Source organism: Sebastes umbrosus, chromosome 13, assembly GCF_015220745.1.
Source record: "Sebastes umbrosus isolate fSebUmb1 chromosome 13, fSebUmb1.pri, whole genome shotgun sequence".
Taxonomy (NCBI): Eukaryota; Metazoa; Chordata; class Actinopteri; order Perciformes; family Sebastidae; genus Sebastes; species Sebastes umbrosus.
Window position 1 is genome coordinate 24842342 of NC_051281.1, and position 20514 is coordinate 24862855.

A 20514-nucleotide genomic window follows, 5' to 3' on the forward strand; every position below is an offset into this window, starting at 1 on the left:
ATAAAAATGATATCTCTGTTCCTTTCTAGTCTTACTTCACATAAGTAAAATTAAAATAAGGCAGTGACCACAACATTACCACCAATGTCTGCACCTACCATGTAATGCAAGACCTTGGAAACAGTCAGATTTATGACAAAACCAAAAACTTTTCAGGCACTCAATATAAAAACAGTACACTTGGAATGGTGTTTTACTGTGTGCAGAAAAATGTTGCTTGATGGTTTGGCTCTTTGTGTTGGTTTTTGGAGTCGGGGGGAATGTGACCATTTCCTGCTGTTATGGCTTCATCACAGCACTTAGGCCTTCTTCCTGCTTTCCAATGATTACTGGGGAGGAGGGCCAAAATCTCCCATGATAAACCAGAAGAGATAATCAGCAGGTCCATATCAAAGTGAATGCTTATACTAAAAGGACCTAATCTCACGACAGGGGGGGAGAAAACAGGCAAGAGAAGGAGACTCCAAAACCACATAATGATGACATTGAAAATGAAATTTGTGGCTGAGTTAAATTATTTCACCCGTTCGGTCCAATTGTTTGGTTTCATATGGTCCCCTACGGAGCCCCAAAGAGTCACAGAGGGAATCGTCTTCCTGAACTACTTTTGCATTCCCTTGCAATAACTTTTTGCGCTCCCTCACAATATTTTATGGCTGTGAAAGATTAGTTTATAATGGGTGTAACACTAACTACATGCAGGGGTTGTGTATGAATTGACAGGGTTGTGCTGGCTATCTGATAGACCACCACAGGTTCAAATCCTGTGTGGATTAATGATGCTTTCTTGGCTAATGTGAGTAGGAGCAGTAAAGTCACAGAACAGCTGCTGCAGCCATATCCATAGCATCATAGATTCAACCACAAATGCAGCCGTAGTTAGTTAAGTCATTGCAAGGGAACGCAAAGAAAATCCCACTGTCATCCTTTGTTGGCTCCATAACCCCCAGTGATTAGTATGCAAGGTTTTTGTTGTTGTTGTTTTCTAGCAACATTGTTGTTGTTAACTAATCATTGCTTCGCTGTCTTTATACCACTCCTCTAAGAGGTTACTTGTACATTTAAGAATGTAATTGCATGTCAATTAGTTGTACTGATGTTTTTCTTGTTTTTTAGCCATGTCGTGGCTCAATGGATGGCAATGTCTGTTGGTCACACACAAATGTGATTTGATTTTGTTGGCCTCCAGGGGAGGGCAGTCCTGAGAAGTTGAGAGGTCTTGTGGTTCAGGAGAGTGACACCTTGGCTCATTAATTCCCGGATGCATCTGGGTGGCCTCAGGCCATTGTTTGAGTCCTTCTGTAGGAGTCCTACATGGGACCCCTGACCCTGAGAGGTGTTGAGGGTCAGTATGAGTGACCGTCTCTGCCTTTAGGTCATTCTTCACTGCTGAAGCAGGTGAGGGAATGGAGCTGCAGTGAGAGTCATGGGATGGCTCCTTATTCGAAAATCTAATTAAATATTGAATGGACTGCCATGATCCCATAACTTTCATCTAGCACCATCATCAGGACAAAATTAATACTAATACTACTTTGGATAATTGGATTACTAATACTTTGCTTCATGACTGAATACCTGAAAACTAATGACACTCTCTCTATGTTTAGTGCTAATTAGCAAATGTAAGCATGCTAACACGCTAAACTAAGATGGTGAACATGGTAAACATCACCTGCTAAACATCATCATATTATCATTCTCATTGTTAGTATGTTAGCATGCTGACATTAGAGGTGCTGGCATGGCTGTCTTGTTTAATGTTACATTTTAAAACAGCTTAAAACAAGTATTTGACTTACATCTTGTAAAAATCAAAACACAACATTATAATACTATATAGAACTTGGTTTATTTCCTTTTAAATTGACAGTAAACCTTTAAGGAACAGTGATGCATGTGCATATGTATTAGCACTCTGATAAATGACATGCATCCCTTCAGTCTCAAGTTGCCTTAAATACAGTAGCTCTGGTTTGTATTGTGCAGGCCAGGACAGGGGGAGTAAAAATTGCCAAACCTGTTGATTGCATGCTGTCCAGGAGTTTTATACACTCTAGCTTGTTTGCACTGAATGCTGTCCAAGATAAAATGGGAGGAATTTATTAATGCTAACACACACTGCAGATAACTGCAGGAGCTGACTGTGCTGAAGCCAAACCTTTGTTGTGTTTTGTTTTTGTTTTTTTTCTCATGGAATTCAAAGTCTGTTTGAAGTTCTGGCTGTTTTGGGGGATATCCACTCATCTGGAAATTTATATATGACCAGCAGTCTAAAAATGCCAAATTTAAGATGTTTTCGATAAATGGTAAAATCATTAAATGCTGCCATACAACCTGTTTGGTTGTCCAAGTTGTATGATGTGGCGGATTTTTGTAAGATCATGTGACTGTAATTGCTGATTCAACACGTCTTTTATAACTTAAAGGGGAGGTCCATCTCTGTTCTGTTCCAGTTTTTTTTCAAATGGAAACACCCACTCAGATTTTGCAAAAAGCAGTGATGTAGTTTACCAAAGTAAGCTAATCAATAAAGTTATTAATAATGCTAGCACTAGCTGACTCAACGTTAGCTGTGTTAAATTTGGAAATAACTAAAATGGTTAGTTCAGATTTTTTGAAGTGGGGTTGTATGTTTACTCCCATGTTCTGCAAGGTAAAATTACTGCTTTTGTGAATGTAGTCTGGTGGCTTTGAAGAGAGCAATATAATGGCTTCAATTCCCCGTCAGAAAGGGCTGTCGGTTGTGGACGGGGGCAGCAGAAAAGTATATTTTTGCCACCTAAAAACTTTTAATCAGTTGATATGGGTACGCTATATTTAAAATATTTTCACAACTTTACCTCACCAAAAGACAACCCTTTCCGACGGGGAACTGAAGCCGTTATATTGCAGTGTTCAAAGCCAGAACATAGTCCATGACTTCCAGACCCGAACTAACGTGGCGTCCACAGCAGTACATTGCTTAGCCTCCAGACCAGTACTCCTGTCTGCTTCTCCAAACTGAGAGCGTAGCGACCGCGATCTAAGTTACTGTATATAATGTTGATCAACTGATTATAAGGCTGTATATATACTGTACATGTAGCAGCATCATCATGCAGAAACCTACGTCAGGCCATCGCGGAAAAAGGTTTTAGAAGGGCTTGGGAAAATAGCATTTTGATGCAAAAAAAATGCATCCTTTGACCAAATTTTGAATGTTTGTTTTGGATTCAAGGAACACCACTGTGGAACTACAGAAAACAAAGTTATGTTAACATTCAGTGTTTCTCACCAAAATATATTGTGGGAATCCTATAGAAATCTAACAAACGCATTGAATGCATTTCCTCATATTGTACACGTTTTTTTCACAGTTTTCTGAATTCTTCAAATTGTTCATTGTTTTTCGATGTTTATTTGCTTGAAGTTCATTTTCACTGCTTTTGCTGACGCATTGCTGCTCTTCTTTGTACTTTACTGCCTTGTAAAGCACTGCCTTCATAAAGCATAGCTTGATAGCACTACTAGTGGTCAAAAACTCTACAACCTGATGTCTGAAAAGACCAGACTGTGGTGAACTGGGGAGAATTTTTCCCACACTGCCTAACCAGCAGACATTTGCCTGAGCTGAGAAGTCAACAACTAAGTTTTTCTTCTTTCTTTTTTTTTTTAAATGTCAAAGGTTACTTCAGTAAGCAGGACACTGCCCTGGAAACCAGCTCAGCCTTTATTGTGGCTGAATAAAAACAACTCTTATACAGATTCACTCACAAGAATGTAATTAACTCACAAAAAATGTAAAGTGTAAAAAAAACTCGGTGACTAATCTCTTCCATAGACTGTTCATGCGTATATAATCCACAGGAAGATGATAGGGCCTGGTGGTGGAGCAAACAAGAAAATTGGCCTGCTGGACGGGTCACATGGCTCAAATCAATGTTTTTGTTGGGAGGAAGGAAATGGGAGCAAATCCTTCTGTTTGTTTTTGAGAGGAGAATGATATAATTAAACCTGAACAAAGCACTTAATCGTTCACATTCAATTGGATTCTTTCAGATTCTGAGAGTACAGTTCTGTCAGAGTTGATGGGGAGTTTCCTTTATGATAACCAACCGTACTCGTTCCAACTCGGCTTTCACATTAGAGTAATTGTAATGATCTTGACACATATAAACACTCACAACTTTGTCTTCTAAATTGTTATCCCATGTGTGAATATTTGACTTCATCTATGTAACGTGATTCCTCACTGAGAAAGAAGGTTGACCCACCCACTGTGCAAATAACAGTCTTACAACTATATTACCCTTAAACCAACATCACATCGATTAGTAACGGACATAAAAATGCATTCCTATGCTACTGCTTTAGAAGACCTCCCAATGTTTTTGAATGTCGGTATTAATAAAGAGGTGTCACTCTCCTATAACATAGTAGACATGTGACTGGGGACATAAGGGCACAGTGTGTAGCGATTAGGGGAATTTATTGGCAGAAATGTATTAACTTATTAATAACAATGTTTCCTTTAGTGTATAATCACCTGAAAATAAGAATTGTTTTTTTGTTACCTTAGAATGAGCCCTCTATATCTACATAGGGAGCGGGTCCTCTTTACGGAGCCAGCCGCCACGTTTCTACTGTATAGCCCAGAACGGACAAACCAAACACTGGCTCTAGAGAGGGCCATTCACGTTTTCACTCCAGCCACCGTAGTTTCAGTTGGTTGCAATCTGCAACCTCACCGCTAGATGCCACCAGATCCTACACAATGCACCTTTAAGCCCAACTGGCCTCTACATAACCTCATGATCACTGCACACTTGAATACTGTCCAAGCAATGAAACGCCCAAAATAATTACTTCCAATCCGATTGATTTACCATTAATCAGTCATTTCCCAACATGAAGGCAAATCAAGAATATCAGCTACATTGTATTGACTGTCAATGAGGCCAAAGCACATAGCCAGACCCTTTGAAGTACAGTCAAGGAAGGCGGAGAGGAGGCATGTCTCCCTGCCTTTCTTCCCCCTGGTTAACTAGACATGTGATTAGCATTGCTGTCTGCTACTTAGTTTGCCCTGCAGTCAGCCTGGTCTGCCCTCAGAGGAAATACTGCCTGCAGGCTACTCTGTCAACACCAAGGTAAGTCATATTTACATACATTGATCTCCTCAAAAATGTGTAACACTATACACACGTAACATGTGCTTACATGTATTTGTATCCCAGGGACCTTTAGGGAATATTAATCCTGTTGTTGCTTCTTTTTTTTTATAGATTTGCTACTTAAACTGTCAGTGTGCAATAGTGGGCTCATTACATATTGGACCAAACTCATGTCCGAAAGTGTTCCAACTTGTTATTAGAAACTCACATTTAGTAGTTTTTGAAGCAAATGACAAAGAACTTTTGTCCACTTTCTTAAATCTACTGAAAGGTAGTCAAGAATGCCTCAGTTAAAACTCCATAAGAGCATGTGAAGTGGTTTGGATTAAGTAAAAATGTGTGCTTTATCTGTAGCTGTTCTTTTGCAGGTAAAACTATTCCAGGTGTGTTTGTCTCCACACCTGTTATCAAGCCAGACCTTCCTTTTGCAAACATAAGGAGTCCTTCAAATGTGCACCTGTTGAGTTTTGTGCATCAACAGGGAATTTACTACAATAAATCCTTTGTAGACAAAACACTATACCATTAAGATTTCACTGGCTAAGGAATAAAGACTAAAATATTGTAAGGAATATTTATTCAAATGAAATAATACTATGTTAAAGTGCATGTTTTCATAATGTCCCCTTAATACAACAGAGTGAGATACCAAGTTGCTCACACCCACTAAGCAAATACATATAGAGCTTTTGTATACTACCAGGCTATTCAAGTGGAAGGATTTGACTGTGGGAAAGTTGTAAGCACTATTTTATATAGCTGGATGAGTACAATGTTCCACTCAGAGTCTACCATTTAGACGTGACTTGTTTCTCTGTTAAACTTGCATGCTTGTTTTTACCATTTAGCGCCCAATTGCATGAGCAGAAATTAGATTAGGTTACCCAGTTGTTTGAGGTTTTTTGATATGGCGTGTGGTAAACAAAACAATTATGAGATTTTCCTGAGCATTCCTTTTCTGATTATATAGGAGTGTTTAAGTGCAATTCGGTGGTACTGGTTGTGTGTGAGGAGGTGCGTGTGTGTGTGTGTGTGGGTGTGTGGGTGTGTGTGTGTGTGTGTGTGCGCGCACGCGTGTGCGTGCGTGCGTGCGTGCGTGCTTCCGTGCGCATCTCTCTGTCAACTCGAGTGAAGTCACGTCATCTTCTGGCATTATGTAGCCGGACCATGTGAAATAATTTGGGCAGGCTCCATTTAACAGAGACTTGATTCAAATCCCTCAGCAATGTGACGGTTGAACTGTGCCAAACCTTCTCAGATCACAGGACAGATGCATGTAGCAGAGAGGTTGTAAGCACCTAACCAATGTTCCAAATCACTGACCCGTGATCAATACTGTTATTCTGGTCTGTTTTGTTTGGAGAAAACAGCATCCTACAAGACTGACAACAGTTTTCTCGAAAAAGTAAGAGTTAAGGCCTTTACACACCAGGGATGTGACGAATAAACGACACGAAAAAGCAAAATATTAAACGTCTATAGGGCTTTTATTGTGAAAGGTAAGAACGGAAGGAGGATATTTGCTTTATAGTGTAGACGTATTAGGAAAGGATCGCTTTCAATTGACATGTGATACAAAATATCTGAACCTATCCTTTAACTTTACAATGTTATTTTTGCAACAAAAGAAATAGAGAGGAATAAGCAATGGATGTATACAGGGCCTTTTTGACTTTTAACATTAGATTAGGTGTTGGTAAATTATCTTTCTGCAAAGTTGAAGAGTTCAAAGGTCAATGAAACATTACAGCTCAGGAAGTTGTGTATCAAATCTATATCCTAGTCTCCCACTGATGAGTGCAGGGACATTCACGTGCAAACTTCATGCAGCAAATGTATTTCCAACTTTTTGTCACACAGATTTGTACCATGACCATAACATGACCAACGGATTAACACTAATGTCAAGTTGTGAACATCCGCACCTAATGTTGCATAAAACGATTCACAGTGCAACAGTGATTGATTATTTCGAAAAAAGAATTCAGGTGACCTCATTTTAAGTGACCTATTTATACAATTTGTTGTGTTTTCACTGCAGTTCATCTCAAATTTTAACATTCCAGCCCAATGTCATTCCCATGGCGTCAAATAATGAGGCTTTGTCACGGCCGTCGGCATTCGGTACTGCTGCACAAGGCACCCATTATGAATGAAATGCACCGGGCGTTCTATTATAGCTGCAGTGGGTGGAAATGGAGCAAATATGATTAAAAAAGTTATTTTTATGAAACGATCACTATATCCTGACAGTGGTGCATGAGACAGGTATCTGAAAAAAATAATGTTCCTCTGTGTCCTTCGGTGCTCCTAACGAAATCTGCAAGATTTCACAGACCGGAGGAAAACAACAAATTAGAGCCGAGCTGGAGTCTACTGCTGCCAATCACTCGCGAACTCCGATTAAACGGTCAAACTAGGCAGTGCTGATCAAATATGAATCAATATTCTGTTACTGTAATGCCTATTTCTCTCCTCAAATGTTTTCAAAAACATCTTGTAGTGTACTGTTTAGCTGTAAAATGAGAAAGTTTGTGACCTGGCAGGCATGTTGCGAACAGTTGAGGAAATACCAAGCACCGCCCACCAGCCGCAGCACAGCCAATAAGTACACTCTCTCTCTGAAATAGATTTTTTAAAGCCTGAAATCAGAGCCATGAGGAGGTGCAGAAGTCTAGTTTTTTCTCAGAGCACTTGAATTACAATATGCTGAAAGGTTATTATGGATTGTTTACCCAATGATGCCAAAAATATTCTGCCTACTGCAGGTTTAACTATAATTTAAACCAAGAAAGTGCCCCAGGGGCGCGATGACGTTGTTGAAAGAGCAAAAAGACACACACTGGGTGGGCAGGAGGGGGGGTGGAAGTCGATGGGTCCAACAAACACAAGACTTTCATCCAAGAGGCCGCTGTTCATGTTCCATGCATCACAATGTTCAGTGTAATTTTCACTGCACAAACGTAATAGTTCTAAGCCCAACTATTTTATGTATTTCTTTCCTAAACCTAACTATAGTGGTTTTGTTGCCTAAACTTAAAGAGACACCAAGGGTAACTATAGTGGTCTAGATGCAGAAAATAAAGTGACGCCAAGGTGCAGTATGTGACGAGTTGGGATGAGAACGTGTTGAGCATTGATGTAAACTCCTCATGTTGCTTACACCTCTCACTATTAACGCTGACTAATAGCTTAACATTGTCTCATTTGCGAACAATTTATTGCATTTCGTTTTATTGCCCGCTCACAGGCATCAACTTCACAATGATGCCTGGCACCACAACAGGCAAGAAGCTGGATCTCTCCAAGCTCACAGATGAGGAGGCCAAGCATGTTTGGGAAGTCGTCCAGCGTGATTTCGACCTGAGGAAGAAAGAGGAGGACAGACTTGGGTAGGTTAAAGATCACAAATATCAGTTTTATTTCTGTTTGTTACACATCTGTTTCTCAAACAAACCCACAGAAGCCATCACTTTGTTGCTTTTGGCTTCAGAATTAACCTCACCATTTGTTCTTTTGCTTTACTACTACTACTTACTACTTTGGGGGATTTTTTTGAAAGTAATGTCAGGCTGTGTACATGTATTATCAAATTAAATTTTTTGGGGGTTGGAATTTATAAAACACTGGTAGTAAAGAATCGTATATTTCTTGAAATTGTCTATAAATTTAAATCTAGATGTATGTTTTTGTCCATTACTGAGTTTTTATTTAAACTCTGACCCTATTATCCAATACAGACAAATCATTTTACTATATTAATATACACTTAATGTTATTCTGTAAAATCACAAATCTTTTATATCACATATTTCAGCTGTGACTCGTGTGTCAAACCGGTCTCACCAAATGATGTATGAATGACACAGTAATTTGTTGTGGCTGTGGTGACCCTGGTAAACATTTTACCTGCTACACAGCAAGTAAACATTGCCATTGAACACATGATCACATGCTGGTGTGTCCTCACCAGTGGTTCAGGTTAACTCACCTTGCTGCAGTGATGTAGAAATGTACTCCCGGATCTTGTGACATCACTGTTGGGTGTGGTCATTGACACAACAAAGCACATTTCTCAGCTTGAAACTCTCACCCAGAGAGGGCAGTGTGTCAGTCACCCTCTGGCATTATGTAGCCGGACTATGTGAAATAATTTGGGCAGGCTCCATTTAACAGAGACTTGATTCAAATCCCTCAGCAATGTGACGGTTGAACTGTGCCAAACCTTCCCAGATCACAGGACAGATGCATGTAGCAGAGAGGTTGTAAGCACCTAACTAATGCTCCAAACCACTGACCCTGATACTGTTATTCTGGTCTGTTTTGTTTGGAGAAAACAGCATCCTACAAGACTGACAGCAGTTTTCTCGAAAAAGTAAGACTTAAGGCCTTTACACACCAGGGATGTGACGAATAAACGACACGGAAAAGCGAAATATTATACGTCTATAGGGCGTTTGACCTTGGCTATAGGGACTTGTATATGTGCAAAGTTTGTCGCAAAGTTTAATAGGTGTTTTCAAATTCCTCCACTGAAGGGGGAGATGACTGTACACTTCTCAAAAATCTGAGATTTGAACGTACAGGCAAGCTAGATTTGGTACGTCCCGAATTCGAAAGCCAAGCAAAAGTTTGCATTAGCATAGTGAAAAAAATCCCCAAAAATCCCAGCCTCAATTCAGCCTGGTGTTAATTAGTAGACTAGCTAGCAACACATCATATTATCACTTCAGCCTAAAAAAGAACAGGACACTCACATTTCACAGTGAGCCGGTAATCACATGTCACATCTTCAAAGCCTATAATGCTGGATAATTGGTTATCGGCTGTTTTTTTTTTTTTTATTGAGAGAAGATGACTGATCTTGTTTGATTTCAATTTGGTATAACTGAGTGGAAATTACACACTGTACTCTATTCCTGAAGGCTGGACGAACTTTGTTGAGCTATACGTCTCGGAACAGATGATTCAGTCATTTGCTTCTGACTCATTGCTGAGATACTGCTCACGTGTCTCCATGGCAGTAGTGAATGGTGGATGGTTTAGATATCAGGCTGTGGGGAGGAAGAGGTTTAGAGGGAATTTCCTCCTATGCTTGGATGTGGGATGACCTCTGCACAGCATGCTCAGTGGAACATTGTTAAAGCAAGATTTACACCTCCTACAGTATATGTATCTCTAATCCGTCCACAGCTTCGTATTCATCAAGTTACAGAACCACAAAATGTGTGATGAATGAAACTCTAAATGTATACACAGTATTTTTTACAATCTAAATTATTCACTGAAAATTGCAATCAGGACATGTCATGATAAATGAGGCAAAGATTTGCTGTGGGCTAACACCCAACCCCCAGATTACACATGGTAGCTTCATTATATTGCCTGGAAAACCTTCTCATGTTCCCTCTGCATCAGTTAGTTTGATTAAACACATTGCTTATTTAGGAATAGGCACCACAAAGGCATAATAGAAACTGAAATAATGAAAGTAACTAGATTTTGACACAGGGCTCCTCTACAAGACAGGGTGTTTTAAAGCCTTCTCCTTTTAGTGTATATGGTGCTTTAGAGCATATTACCAAAATTTGCAGTTCAGTCAGGACCACTTTAGTCAAAGAAAACTTTATTTCCATTTGCAGTAATATATACAGTATATCAGCGGTATGGCTCTGCTCTGGGACCTCCCTGCCCATCCACGCACATACGTGTATCCACGTGCCTACGTGGTAGCATAAGGCAAGGAGAGCATACCTCATTGCCCTTCCATGTGCATACATGGAAAGCCAAAGGCAGGGAGAGCAGCAGCAAAGACCCCCCCTGGATGCAGAACAGAGTGCATCAATGACAACAGAAATGACATTGATTAAGTCAGACACAGTATTAAAAGGAGGTGTTGGGGTGGAGGTGGGTTGCGAGCGGCTTGTAGAGGAAGCAGCAAAGGTAGGCAGGCTGAAGAAGCTTAAATAAGGCGCCCTGTATGAAATTTGCCAATGAATGCATAAAGGGGAATCAGCTGATGCATCAGCTGATTGGGCTGGCATAGGATCGGCTGCTATCAACTGATAGCATAGGAGCAGAGCTTGACTTCATGGCCTGCCTGAACTAACTAATCTTTTAAGTAACTAATGGTCCACCTACACATATGTTTTCACTTTGGGACTCTGTGGGAGTGTAAAGACTGTTCAGGAGTGCAGAGTTTGGTGACATCACCCAATTTCCATATAGCTCCACCCAACTTCCACCTGAAATCAACCAGTGATTGAAAACACCTGTTGGTATGCAGGGCTATATAAAAAAGGTCCATCTTGATATGGCAAAGCTATAATTGTGTTTATTGTATTATTTAGTACTCATAAGACATATTTGTCTCAGGAAGCTATCGCAGACAAATTGATTTTCTGCTTATTCAAACAGTATCATGATCTTCAAAACATGCTTGGGGTTAAATACCTCTCAGTGTTTTTTCTGGGTCACATCTGTCATCAAAGCCACTTTAAAATGATTCAGACTTTGAGCCATGCACTTCATGAATTCATTCAGAAGATTTCCTGTCGCTCCTTATTTTTCCATACTCTGTTAAAACATAGTGCTTTTGTGCGTCTGCATGTGCATGATAAAAGGGACCTTCGAAGAACCTTCTTGTCTGCAGCCTGTATTTCCCAAAGAAGAAGTGGATGAAGAGAGTCAGACTTTTGGTTATGAAGACCATGTCAATGTGCATGGCAGGCCGAGGAGTTGACCCTTTCTATATAGTGCAATGCAGGTTTGTCCATGTTTGTGAGCAGCACTGTCCTTCAATTTCAACCACTTACACTAGGTTGTGGGGTCTGCCAAGGTTCTTCTTCAGCTATTTGTTTTCCATTCAAATGAGCAGTTGTTTGCTGCTGACTTAACTGTTGTTTTCATCCAGGGCCTCTGCAATCTATAAATAGATACAGATCTTCATGTGGTTTACATATAAAACTGTCACGCCTAAATCTTGTAAAACCACATATGTTGGATTATAGAAGGAAGTACGCCTAGCTTATTGATTTAGAGTTTGTTTTGCTTTACCAGGTCCACCAAAATAACAGATTGTAGTGTTATATTCTTATTAGTAAGTGTGTTTTGTCAAAAAATAAAAGAAACATCTACCAATACTTAGGTTTAATTTATATTAAAATTCTTAATTTTTGACTAATATTTTGTTTTTTGCTGCAAGGTTTTACTCATATGATTTGTCATGAAGCAAATTTATAGTAGTAGCCATTGCGGAACTGTCAACCTGAAAGATGCATTAATAGCTAAAGACTTCCTATTGTGGGTGAAGAATCTTTTAAGAAAACAAAGAAAAATGCACTAATCAATATTTTGATATTAACAATGGTTCAAACAAAGGGTCCACTCCTGACGGAACGCAGTATGTGACGAGTTGGGATGAGAACGAGTTGTAATATGTCAGTGTTGTGTTTAAAGCTTGTTTCCGCTGACCCCAAATGGCATTAGCTTCCTGAACAGAGATGGAAAATAATCTGCATTTCATTCTGAAACGGAAACCTAAATTAAGTTAAGATGCAGCTGATTCATAACTGTGTTGTTCTTAATGTTCGCTTGTAAGGGATAAATACGGATAGTCAGCAGTCATATGAGGGAAGGTTTCACAGAATATAAAAGCACAATGGCCATTTGTGGAAGAAGCTGAAACTATCAATCTATCTATCTTTTTATCTGTCTATATTATCTATCTATCTATCTATCCATATACAGTATATATATCTATATATCTGCAGTATGCATTTCCTCATTAATTGTCATTATTGTTTTATTTTAATAGTCTGAAAATTGTCTTCATCAAAATGGAAACATATCTATAAGGCTAATGTGCAGCTGCTGGGTCTTTGTCTGGAAAGCTGTACGTTTTAGTTCTGTGTGAGTTTCTCTTTTTATCTCTTTCTCTCCTTCACACTTTCACCGGCAGCCCCACTGGTATATGGTAACTTGTCATATTCTAGAACTGAGTTACAGTAAGAGAGAGGCAAAGAGGAGGATATGAGATTATAATGTTAAGATGAAAGACAGAGATAGGCACACCAGCTCAAACTCGGTTAAGACCGTCTGAAGCAGGAGGTTAATTTAAACTAGAGAGGATTTGATTTGTGTGGTTGTACACGGTGAGAAGATCACCATGTATGGGAACACTCAGTTACTTTGGTCTTCATAGCTGTCTGTGTCGAAGTGAACATCTGGCTGCCGAACCCGGATTCCTGAGCTTTGCCAGTTCAGCACAGAGTAAACTCTGCAGTACCTGCTTTTAATCAAATACTGGGGAAAAGTGAGGATTTTGAAGACATACTTAGGCGTGTTACTTGGTAAAACTTGGTAAAGCTTAGAAAATGTGCACAGTCACATCTACTATTTATAATGTAAAGCTTCTTTATGACCAAACACTTTTTCAGCATGAAAAAGGGAGGAGAAAGAGAAAACATTCTGATTTAAGATAAATTTAAATATTGCAGTTACTTCTGATGTCTTTTAAATCTGTTGTGATATTTCTATCCATAACTTTCATATGTAAATAAATAAAGTTCTCACCTTAAAGGTGCCCTGTGGAGTTTTCTTTAAAACAAACAAAAGTTATGTTTGCATCAAATGGTGCTCACCAAAACATGTATATATCCTTTAGGTCTAATAAACATGTTGAATTCATGAATTTTTCTTAAATGTTTGAATCCAGCGTTGTTTACATCCACGTTTACTAGCTTGCAGTGGAATAGTGCAAACCAGTGACAGGACTGTGTATTGCGTCACCTGTGCATCGATGCACATGCATGTGTGTCCTCTTGTGCAGAACACTATTGACTATTGCTCCTATTCTCTTTTCTTAAATATAAAATTCAGAATTTCAAAAAGTAAATTGATCATACAAGCAGCAGGGTGATTTTCATGGCGTTTGGAGCAGCCAGTGCAGCCAAAATGTTTGCCACTGTGTGTAAGAGAGCGGAGGCCAGAGCAAACTCGATGACGTCTAAAGCAAGGCAAGAAGTAGGCTATGTCATGCGACTGAACGCATACTCCTACGCAGAGCTGCCTCTACGCCTGTACGTCACAAGCCAGGGCCAGTGCGTCGTTGTAGGCGAACTAGGCAAATGCCTAGAACGGCACTTTGGCAAGGGTGGCGAAATGTGGGATAAATATTCATTATAAGCAAAATGTGTTAAACTTACTGCCCAAAATTTTACAGCTCATGCCCTACAGCCGCTCGCATAGAAGGCCTCTCTATCGCATTTCTGTGCCAGTGTGTCCCTGTTGTTAATAGAGAAGCAGAAAGACATGCACCGGGCCTGGGCACAGCCTGCAAATCAGCTCTGCCCTCAAGATGTTTGACAGTGGAACATCGTCCAACTTTCTGCGGAGAGCTGTGGACCGAGCAGCCACAATGCGTAAATGCAAGTTTCGTGAGGGTTGCCTTTATGATCGCAAATACAAAGCCTGTTTGGTAAACAATTCCAAATGGGAAAAGAAAGCTGGATGGAAACTTTGTGTAAAATCTTGTCACAGCATCCTCCCCCGAGGAAAATCTACAGAAAAGCCTGGAAATTTGAGTAAGGAAAAGGTTGGAATTTTGAAATGGAAAATTTGTAGGAACCCTGCATCACTATAGTGCTACTAGAGGTGAAAAAACTCCACAAGGTACCTTTTACAATGGTTCATAAAAATATTGAAATATTGCCAAGAATAAATCATCTACTGCACATAATGGCCCTCATATTACATATAAATTAAGGAGGTACAAGAAATACGAGGGGCAGCAGTCTACATTTAAAGCAGCACTAACTGATATTTTTATATTAACAATATGTATAATGTAGGGGGCCGGGTCGAAACAGTACGTGTATTCGTCCGAAAATGTATAGGACGTTCGTTTTGGTGTGTGACATTCTTTCGGTATGTCCTTTGACCCAAACTGTCAAAATAGTTCATTAACGTCTACTATTTGCACGGACGGAGCAGAATTTCTAGAGCTCAAGTTAGCTGGAAAGTTTTGTCAGTGCACCAGTTGGGCCTAGTTGGGGCGGCTGTGGCTCAGAGGGTAGAGCAGGTTGTCCACCAATCGGAAGGTCAGTGGTTTCGGTCCCTAGCTGCTCCGGGTCACATGTCGATGTGTCCTTGAGCAAGACACTTAACTCCAAATTGCTCCCGAAGGTATAGCCATCGGTGTGTGACTGAGTATTTAGATCAGATCCTGATGGGCAAAGTTGGCACCTTAGCAGCCTCTGCCATCAGTGTATGAATGGGTGTGTGAATGGGTGAATACTGACATGTAGTGTAAAGTGCTTGAGTGGTCGGAAGACTAGAAAAGCGCTATATAAATGCAAGTCCATTTATCATTTATCAGTTGTTGTCTGTCAGCTGTAGCATGCTAGTCGGCTTAGCCCGATTAGCCCGGTTAGTCAAGCTCAATGGACAACGATTTCTGTCAAACTGTATGCCGACATTGTTCAACTGAAGTTTGGTATATCTGTGGTTGCACTTTAAACATTTAATCTGCAATGGCATCACCTGGATGTGTCAATAAGCGGAACAAAACAAAAACAAACTAGACAGCAAGTCCTCTCCACAGCGTTCAGGCAGCCTCCCACTGTATATGTAGACTGTGCCAAAGTAATAACTAATGTTATAAGAGTGTTTATCGCTGCGTATGCATCTCACATGCATCTTAGCACAGGGTTCAACTGCTGGAAATACTCCAGAGCTTTCAGCTGCATCTCCATGAAAAACCCTAAAAACCCTCACAGCTTATCACATCATCATACGCATGAAGTGCTGACTACCACAGACTCAGACTCACATTGCACTTGGTTTTGATATTTGACCATGCCAGCCATGTATCAGTGCTTGGAAGGCTTGGAAGTTGCCTACAGCACACATCTTATTGAGTCCCAGAAGTGCATCTTGTATATCAGATCTGTGGGATTTGAAGCTTCAGAATTACTTTTAAATCTAATGGCCAGAAGCTGTATCTGCAAAAGCTTATGGGATTCGTACAAAGTATCCAATTAATCCAGATGATCTGGGCTATAATTTGAAAAGCATGGCCTATAAAAAAAAGCTTTAACAGTAAGCATCCTCTCATCCTCGGAGGGTGTTTTGACTCCACCCAAACTGTTTGACATTTGGGATTTGTTATCAGAAATTTTCCTCTCCACTACCGTCAGCATCTTTCAGCGCATGAGTGAGGCTGTAACTTTTCCAACAATCAGCACAAGAATGCTCCAAACTTTGCTGAAGAGAATAGTCTGACATCAAAGCAATCGTTTATAACACATATGTAAGGAGCTGCCAAGTCACAAAGAAGAGAAGTAATTGAGTAAGACTTGACTGAAGTTATTGCAGCTCTTATTGCACCGTGCCGGAATGAGCTGAGTAGTTTCAAATGTAATCATTGGAGAAAAAGGAAGGAAGTAACTTTTCTGCAATTTCAATAAAGTGTGGCTACAGGAACAAAGTGTTGATTTATATAGCGGAAAACAAATTAAAGGCTGGGATAGATGTTTTTGCTGAATGCAATATAATTACTGAAGATGAACATGGTCTTGAAATAAATGAAAATGTGACCGTATAGCGTGTTACTAAAAAACTCATTACAGCCGTGAGAACTCAAGCAAAATCTTGTCTACCACCAAACAACCACTGCATAACCGGGGCGATCTGGGTTTTTTTTTATGTATATGAGGTCTACTTATTGAGGTTTGAGTGATGTATGCAGTATATTTTTGGCATCATTGGGCAAAAATTCCATAAGTAATTCAAGTGTTCTGAGGGAAAACTAGACTTCTATACCTCATCATGGCTCTGTTTTCAGGCTTTAGAAAATTTTGCCCGTGATGGGAGACTTTCGCCAATCATAGGTCATTTCAGAGAGAGCGTTCCTATTGGCTGTGCTCTGGCTGATGGGCGGTGCTTGGTATTTCCTCAACTGGTCTCAACGTGGCTGCCGGGTCACAAACTTTCTCGTTTAACAGCTAAACACTACACTACAAGATGTTTCTGAAAACATTTGAGGTGAGAAATAGGCATTACAGTAACAGAATAGGCCTATGGATCCTTTTAGTGCCGACGTCATGATTACGACATTATACAGTGTTAGCTGAATGCAAGTACTGTAGTCTGAAACGTTCCGTCCGTATTGCAAAACCCTCTTTTTGATAAGTCTGTTTTAACACTAACACCTGCAGTCTTTGAGGGTGACTGACTACATATTCAGAAATTATATATTGGAGTTATTTTCTCCAGCCATTGTTAAAAAAAAAAAACAAGCCAACAAAACTTGTTAGCCAGCTTTAGCTAACATGTTCGGAGAAACATCCCGCGGCCATGTCTAGAAGGTAACCCACGAGTTGAGAAACTCTCACTAGATGGTTAAGGTTTTACATTGATCTCAAATAGTTAAAGGGACTGTTTGTAAGAATCAGAAATGCTTGTTAACAGCGACACCTGTGGCCGTTAAGTCAACGAAAGTCAGCATCATGCTCGCGCTTGTGCTCGCTCTAAATAGACATGGACGAGCATCGCTCAAAACAGTGAAGCGACACACGTCAGCTAAAACCACAATATCACTCTATATTTCACCTGCTTGGCAGTAATGTTAGCTGACCAGACGAAGGTCTCTCCATGAATCAATGCTGAATTTCCTACCTCAGCCTCCTGACCGCGGCCAGAGGAAACAGGGGAGACACCGGCACCTGGTCAGAGACGATAACGTTACATGCTGCGGAGCCCCGTCACTTCACAAGACACGGGAAACCTCTGTTGGTCTGGAGGAGCTGCAGCAGTTATTTCTGCACGAACGTCCACTGTACATTCACTAGATATTCTCAGAGCTAAACTCACTCTTCTGCAGTGTGTAGTGTGCGCGCATACACGTATGGAGCTTAATAGTGAGAAGCAGCGCAGTGTGTTAGTGAAGGCAGGCAGGCAGAGGAACAGAGGAACAGAGTACAGCAGAGACTCCGGTCCTGGAGACCAAAGCTACGGTCTCCCCCGCGTCCTCGAAACCGAGGCCAACACTGTTTTGCAAGACTTGCTTGCTTCACTAGATATAATTGCGGTTTTGGTGCTTCCGTGTAGTTTTTGTTAGAGTCTGAGTCTGAACACTGTAGCCACACACGAGCGCGCATGGGATTGATTTATATGTTACAAACAGTCCCCTTAAGGTTAGGTATTGACCCTCGAATGGTTATGGTTAGGATAGACCGTCGGGCAGTGAGTCTCGCAAGAGTTTTTGCAAGTTTTTGCCAAATTTCGCAATTTGCGGTTTACCTACTAGACAACCTTATTCTACCTACACTTACACTCCACCCACAGAAATACATCATCAGGGGTCAATAGCTACATACACAGGCTACATTAATGTACATGTAAATAAATATTGTCGTAAGTAGTGTATAACAAATACACTAATAGACCCATGTCACTCAGAAGGTCTCTAAACATTATTTTCATTAGATTATTTTGTCAAACATTTTACATTATACAGTTTTATGACTGCTTCAGCAATTACTTAAGGCCATGCACAGTGAAGCTGTACCACATCTATCTTGATCATTTTTTTCTTATTTGTAAACGTACTAAATCTTCCTGGAGAAGCACTGCAGGTTTTTCTGCCTTTACTGACTTTTCCCGTGCAACAAGGCTGACATAATGTTGACACAAAGTTGCCCAAATGAAGCATCCGTGTGCTGACAACCATCTCTTCAATCATAATCATCAGCCAGCATTCTGACTCATAAAAACATTGTATAATGAAATGCTGTAAGGTTTATTTTATTAGCTGTAAAAACATAAAGTGAGTAATAAGTTAGACATTTGCCCAAATATATTCAGCAGTTATTAGTTCAACATTTGGGGGGGAAATGTGCTTATTGGCTTAGTGAGAGAGAGTGGGATGAGTAGTGTAGGATATGGTTAGCTTAGCTTAGCATAAATACTGGAGTCAGGGGGAAACAGCTGGCTCTGTCCAAAGTTGAAAAATACACCTACAGTACCAGCAACTCTGAACATGTCTTATTTTATGTACCCATACATAAACAGAAATGTAAAAAAAAAAAGAGCATTCATGGCGGCACCAAAATTTGGCTGAGTTTTATCATAAACAGTGTGCAAACCTCATTTCAAGGCAGTCTCTGCTAAGAACACAATCTTTGCAGCATTGTTATTGTTTCTCTATTTCTGATGTAGCCCCAGGGCAATTTGTGCTGCCCCTGAGTGCCATTGTGGCTGGTTTCCTGGTCTACTTCCAGTTTCCTGGTGGTTCTGCTCAGAATAAATATGTTTTGGTTAATATTTACATGATCAGTTCAATATACACATACAGTATGTTGTGTCACTTTAAATAGGCTGGTTGCAGTGTACTTGGTGAGCACGTGGTTTACTTTGAGTACAACCTATATGTGTTTAATTTTATTACATGTAATTGGTTGTTTATGTGTCATGTGACTTTACCTGGTTGTGATTGGCTGTGGGGCGGGACTAGCGAGGAGCAGGTGGTCGAGCGAGAGAAGTGAGGGAGCGGCGCAACGGAGAGGTTGGAGAGAAGTGGAAAGCCAAATGTATAGTTAAGTGGCTATCAAAGCAGTAGCTGATATTGCGCCGTTAGCCTTTCTAGCTTACTAGCCAAGCTAACTACCGCTGAAGGACACTCTGGACTGCCCAGATAGCGCTCCAGGTGACCTGGATAAAGCCTGGTAGCTCCTCTGGCAACGCGGGAGAAAGAAGGTTTTGTTACCGGCACCAGACCTAGGGGAAATCTGGACCGGCAGCAAGGGTTACACAGGCTAGGAAGCACTGTGTAGCCATATATATAAATATCGTTTCTGTGGATTAATAGAGAGAGGACCAAAGTTAGCGTCTTAGCTCAAGCCACAGCTTGTTTATTTCTGAACTGCGCATGAGCAGAGCACGTAGCTACAGTCTCCCTCATTGATCCACAGCAGCACCACAGCGCCATCTACTGATAGGAAGGTGTAATACCTTGAAATAAGGACTGTGTCAAAACTGTTAGAGTAGTTCAATTATTAACAAAAAATAGAGGGGGTGTCTGTTTAAATAAAAACTAAACATGTAGCATTTCCAACCTACTACAGTTTCACCCATTGGACTGCCACGGTCAGCTTTCTAGCTTTTTTCACTTTTGGGTGCAACATTATGACTCTGTGATACAAACTCTGCTACGCTAACGTGAGTACTCAGCTTTTATTTGGCTCAGTTGGAGCGAAACGGTCTCAACTGTTTTTGGCCACAAGGTTCCCGAGCATCGACCAGGCCTGCAACGGGGTTGTTTTCATTAACGGTCCTTTTCTGTTTGCCGGCTTGTGTG

General features: G+C 40.5%; 1 protein-coding gene across 3 annotated transcripts in view; it reads left to right on the plus strand.

Annotated features, from left to right (window-relative positions):
- The first annotated feature begins 5050 nt into the window (after positions 1-5050).
- The window catches only part of mlphb (melanophilin b), a 49944-nt gene continuing 34480 nt past the window's right edge, over positions 5051-20514 (plus strand). For all 3 annotated transcript variants that reach the window (XM_037788834.1, XM_037788835.1, XM_037788836.1), the window contains exons 1-2: positions 5051-5132; positions 8407-8548. In XM_037788834.1, coding sequence (XP_037644762.1) covers positions 8421-8548 — 128 coding nt within the window. In that variant the 5' untranslated portion in view covers positions 5051-5132; positions 8407-8420. The remainder of the gene's footprint in view (positions 5133-8406; positions 8549-20514) is intronic.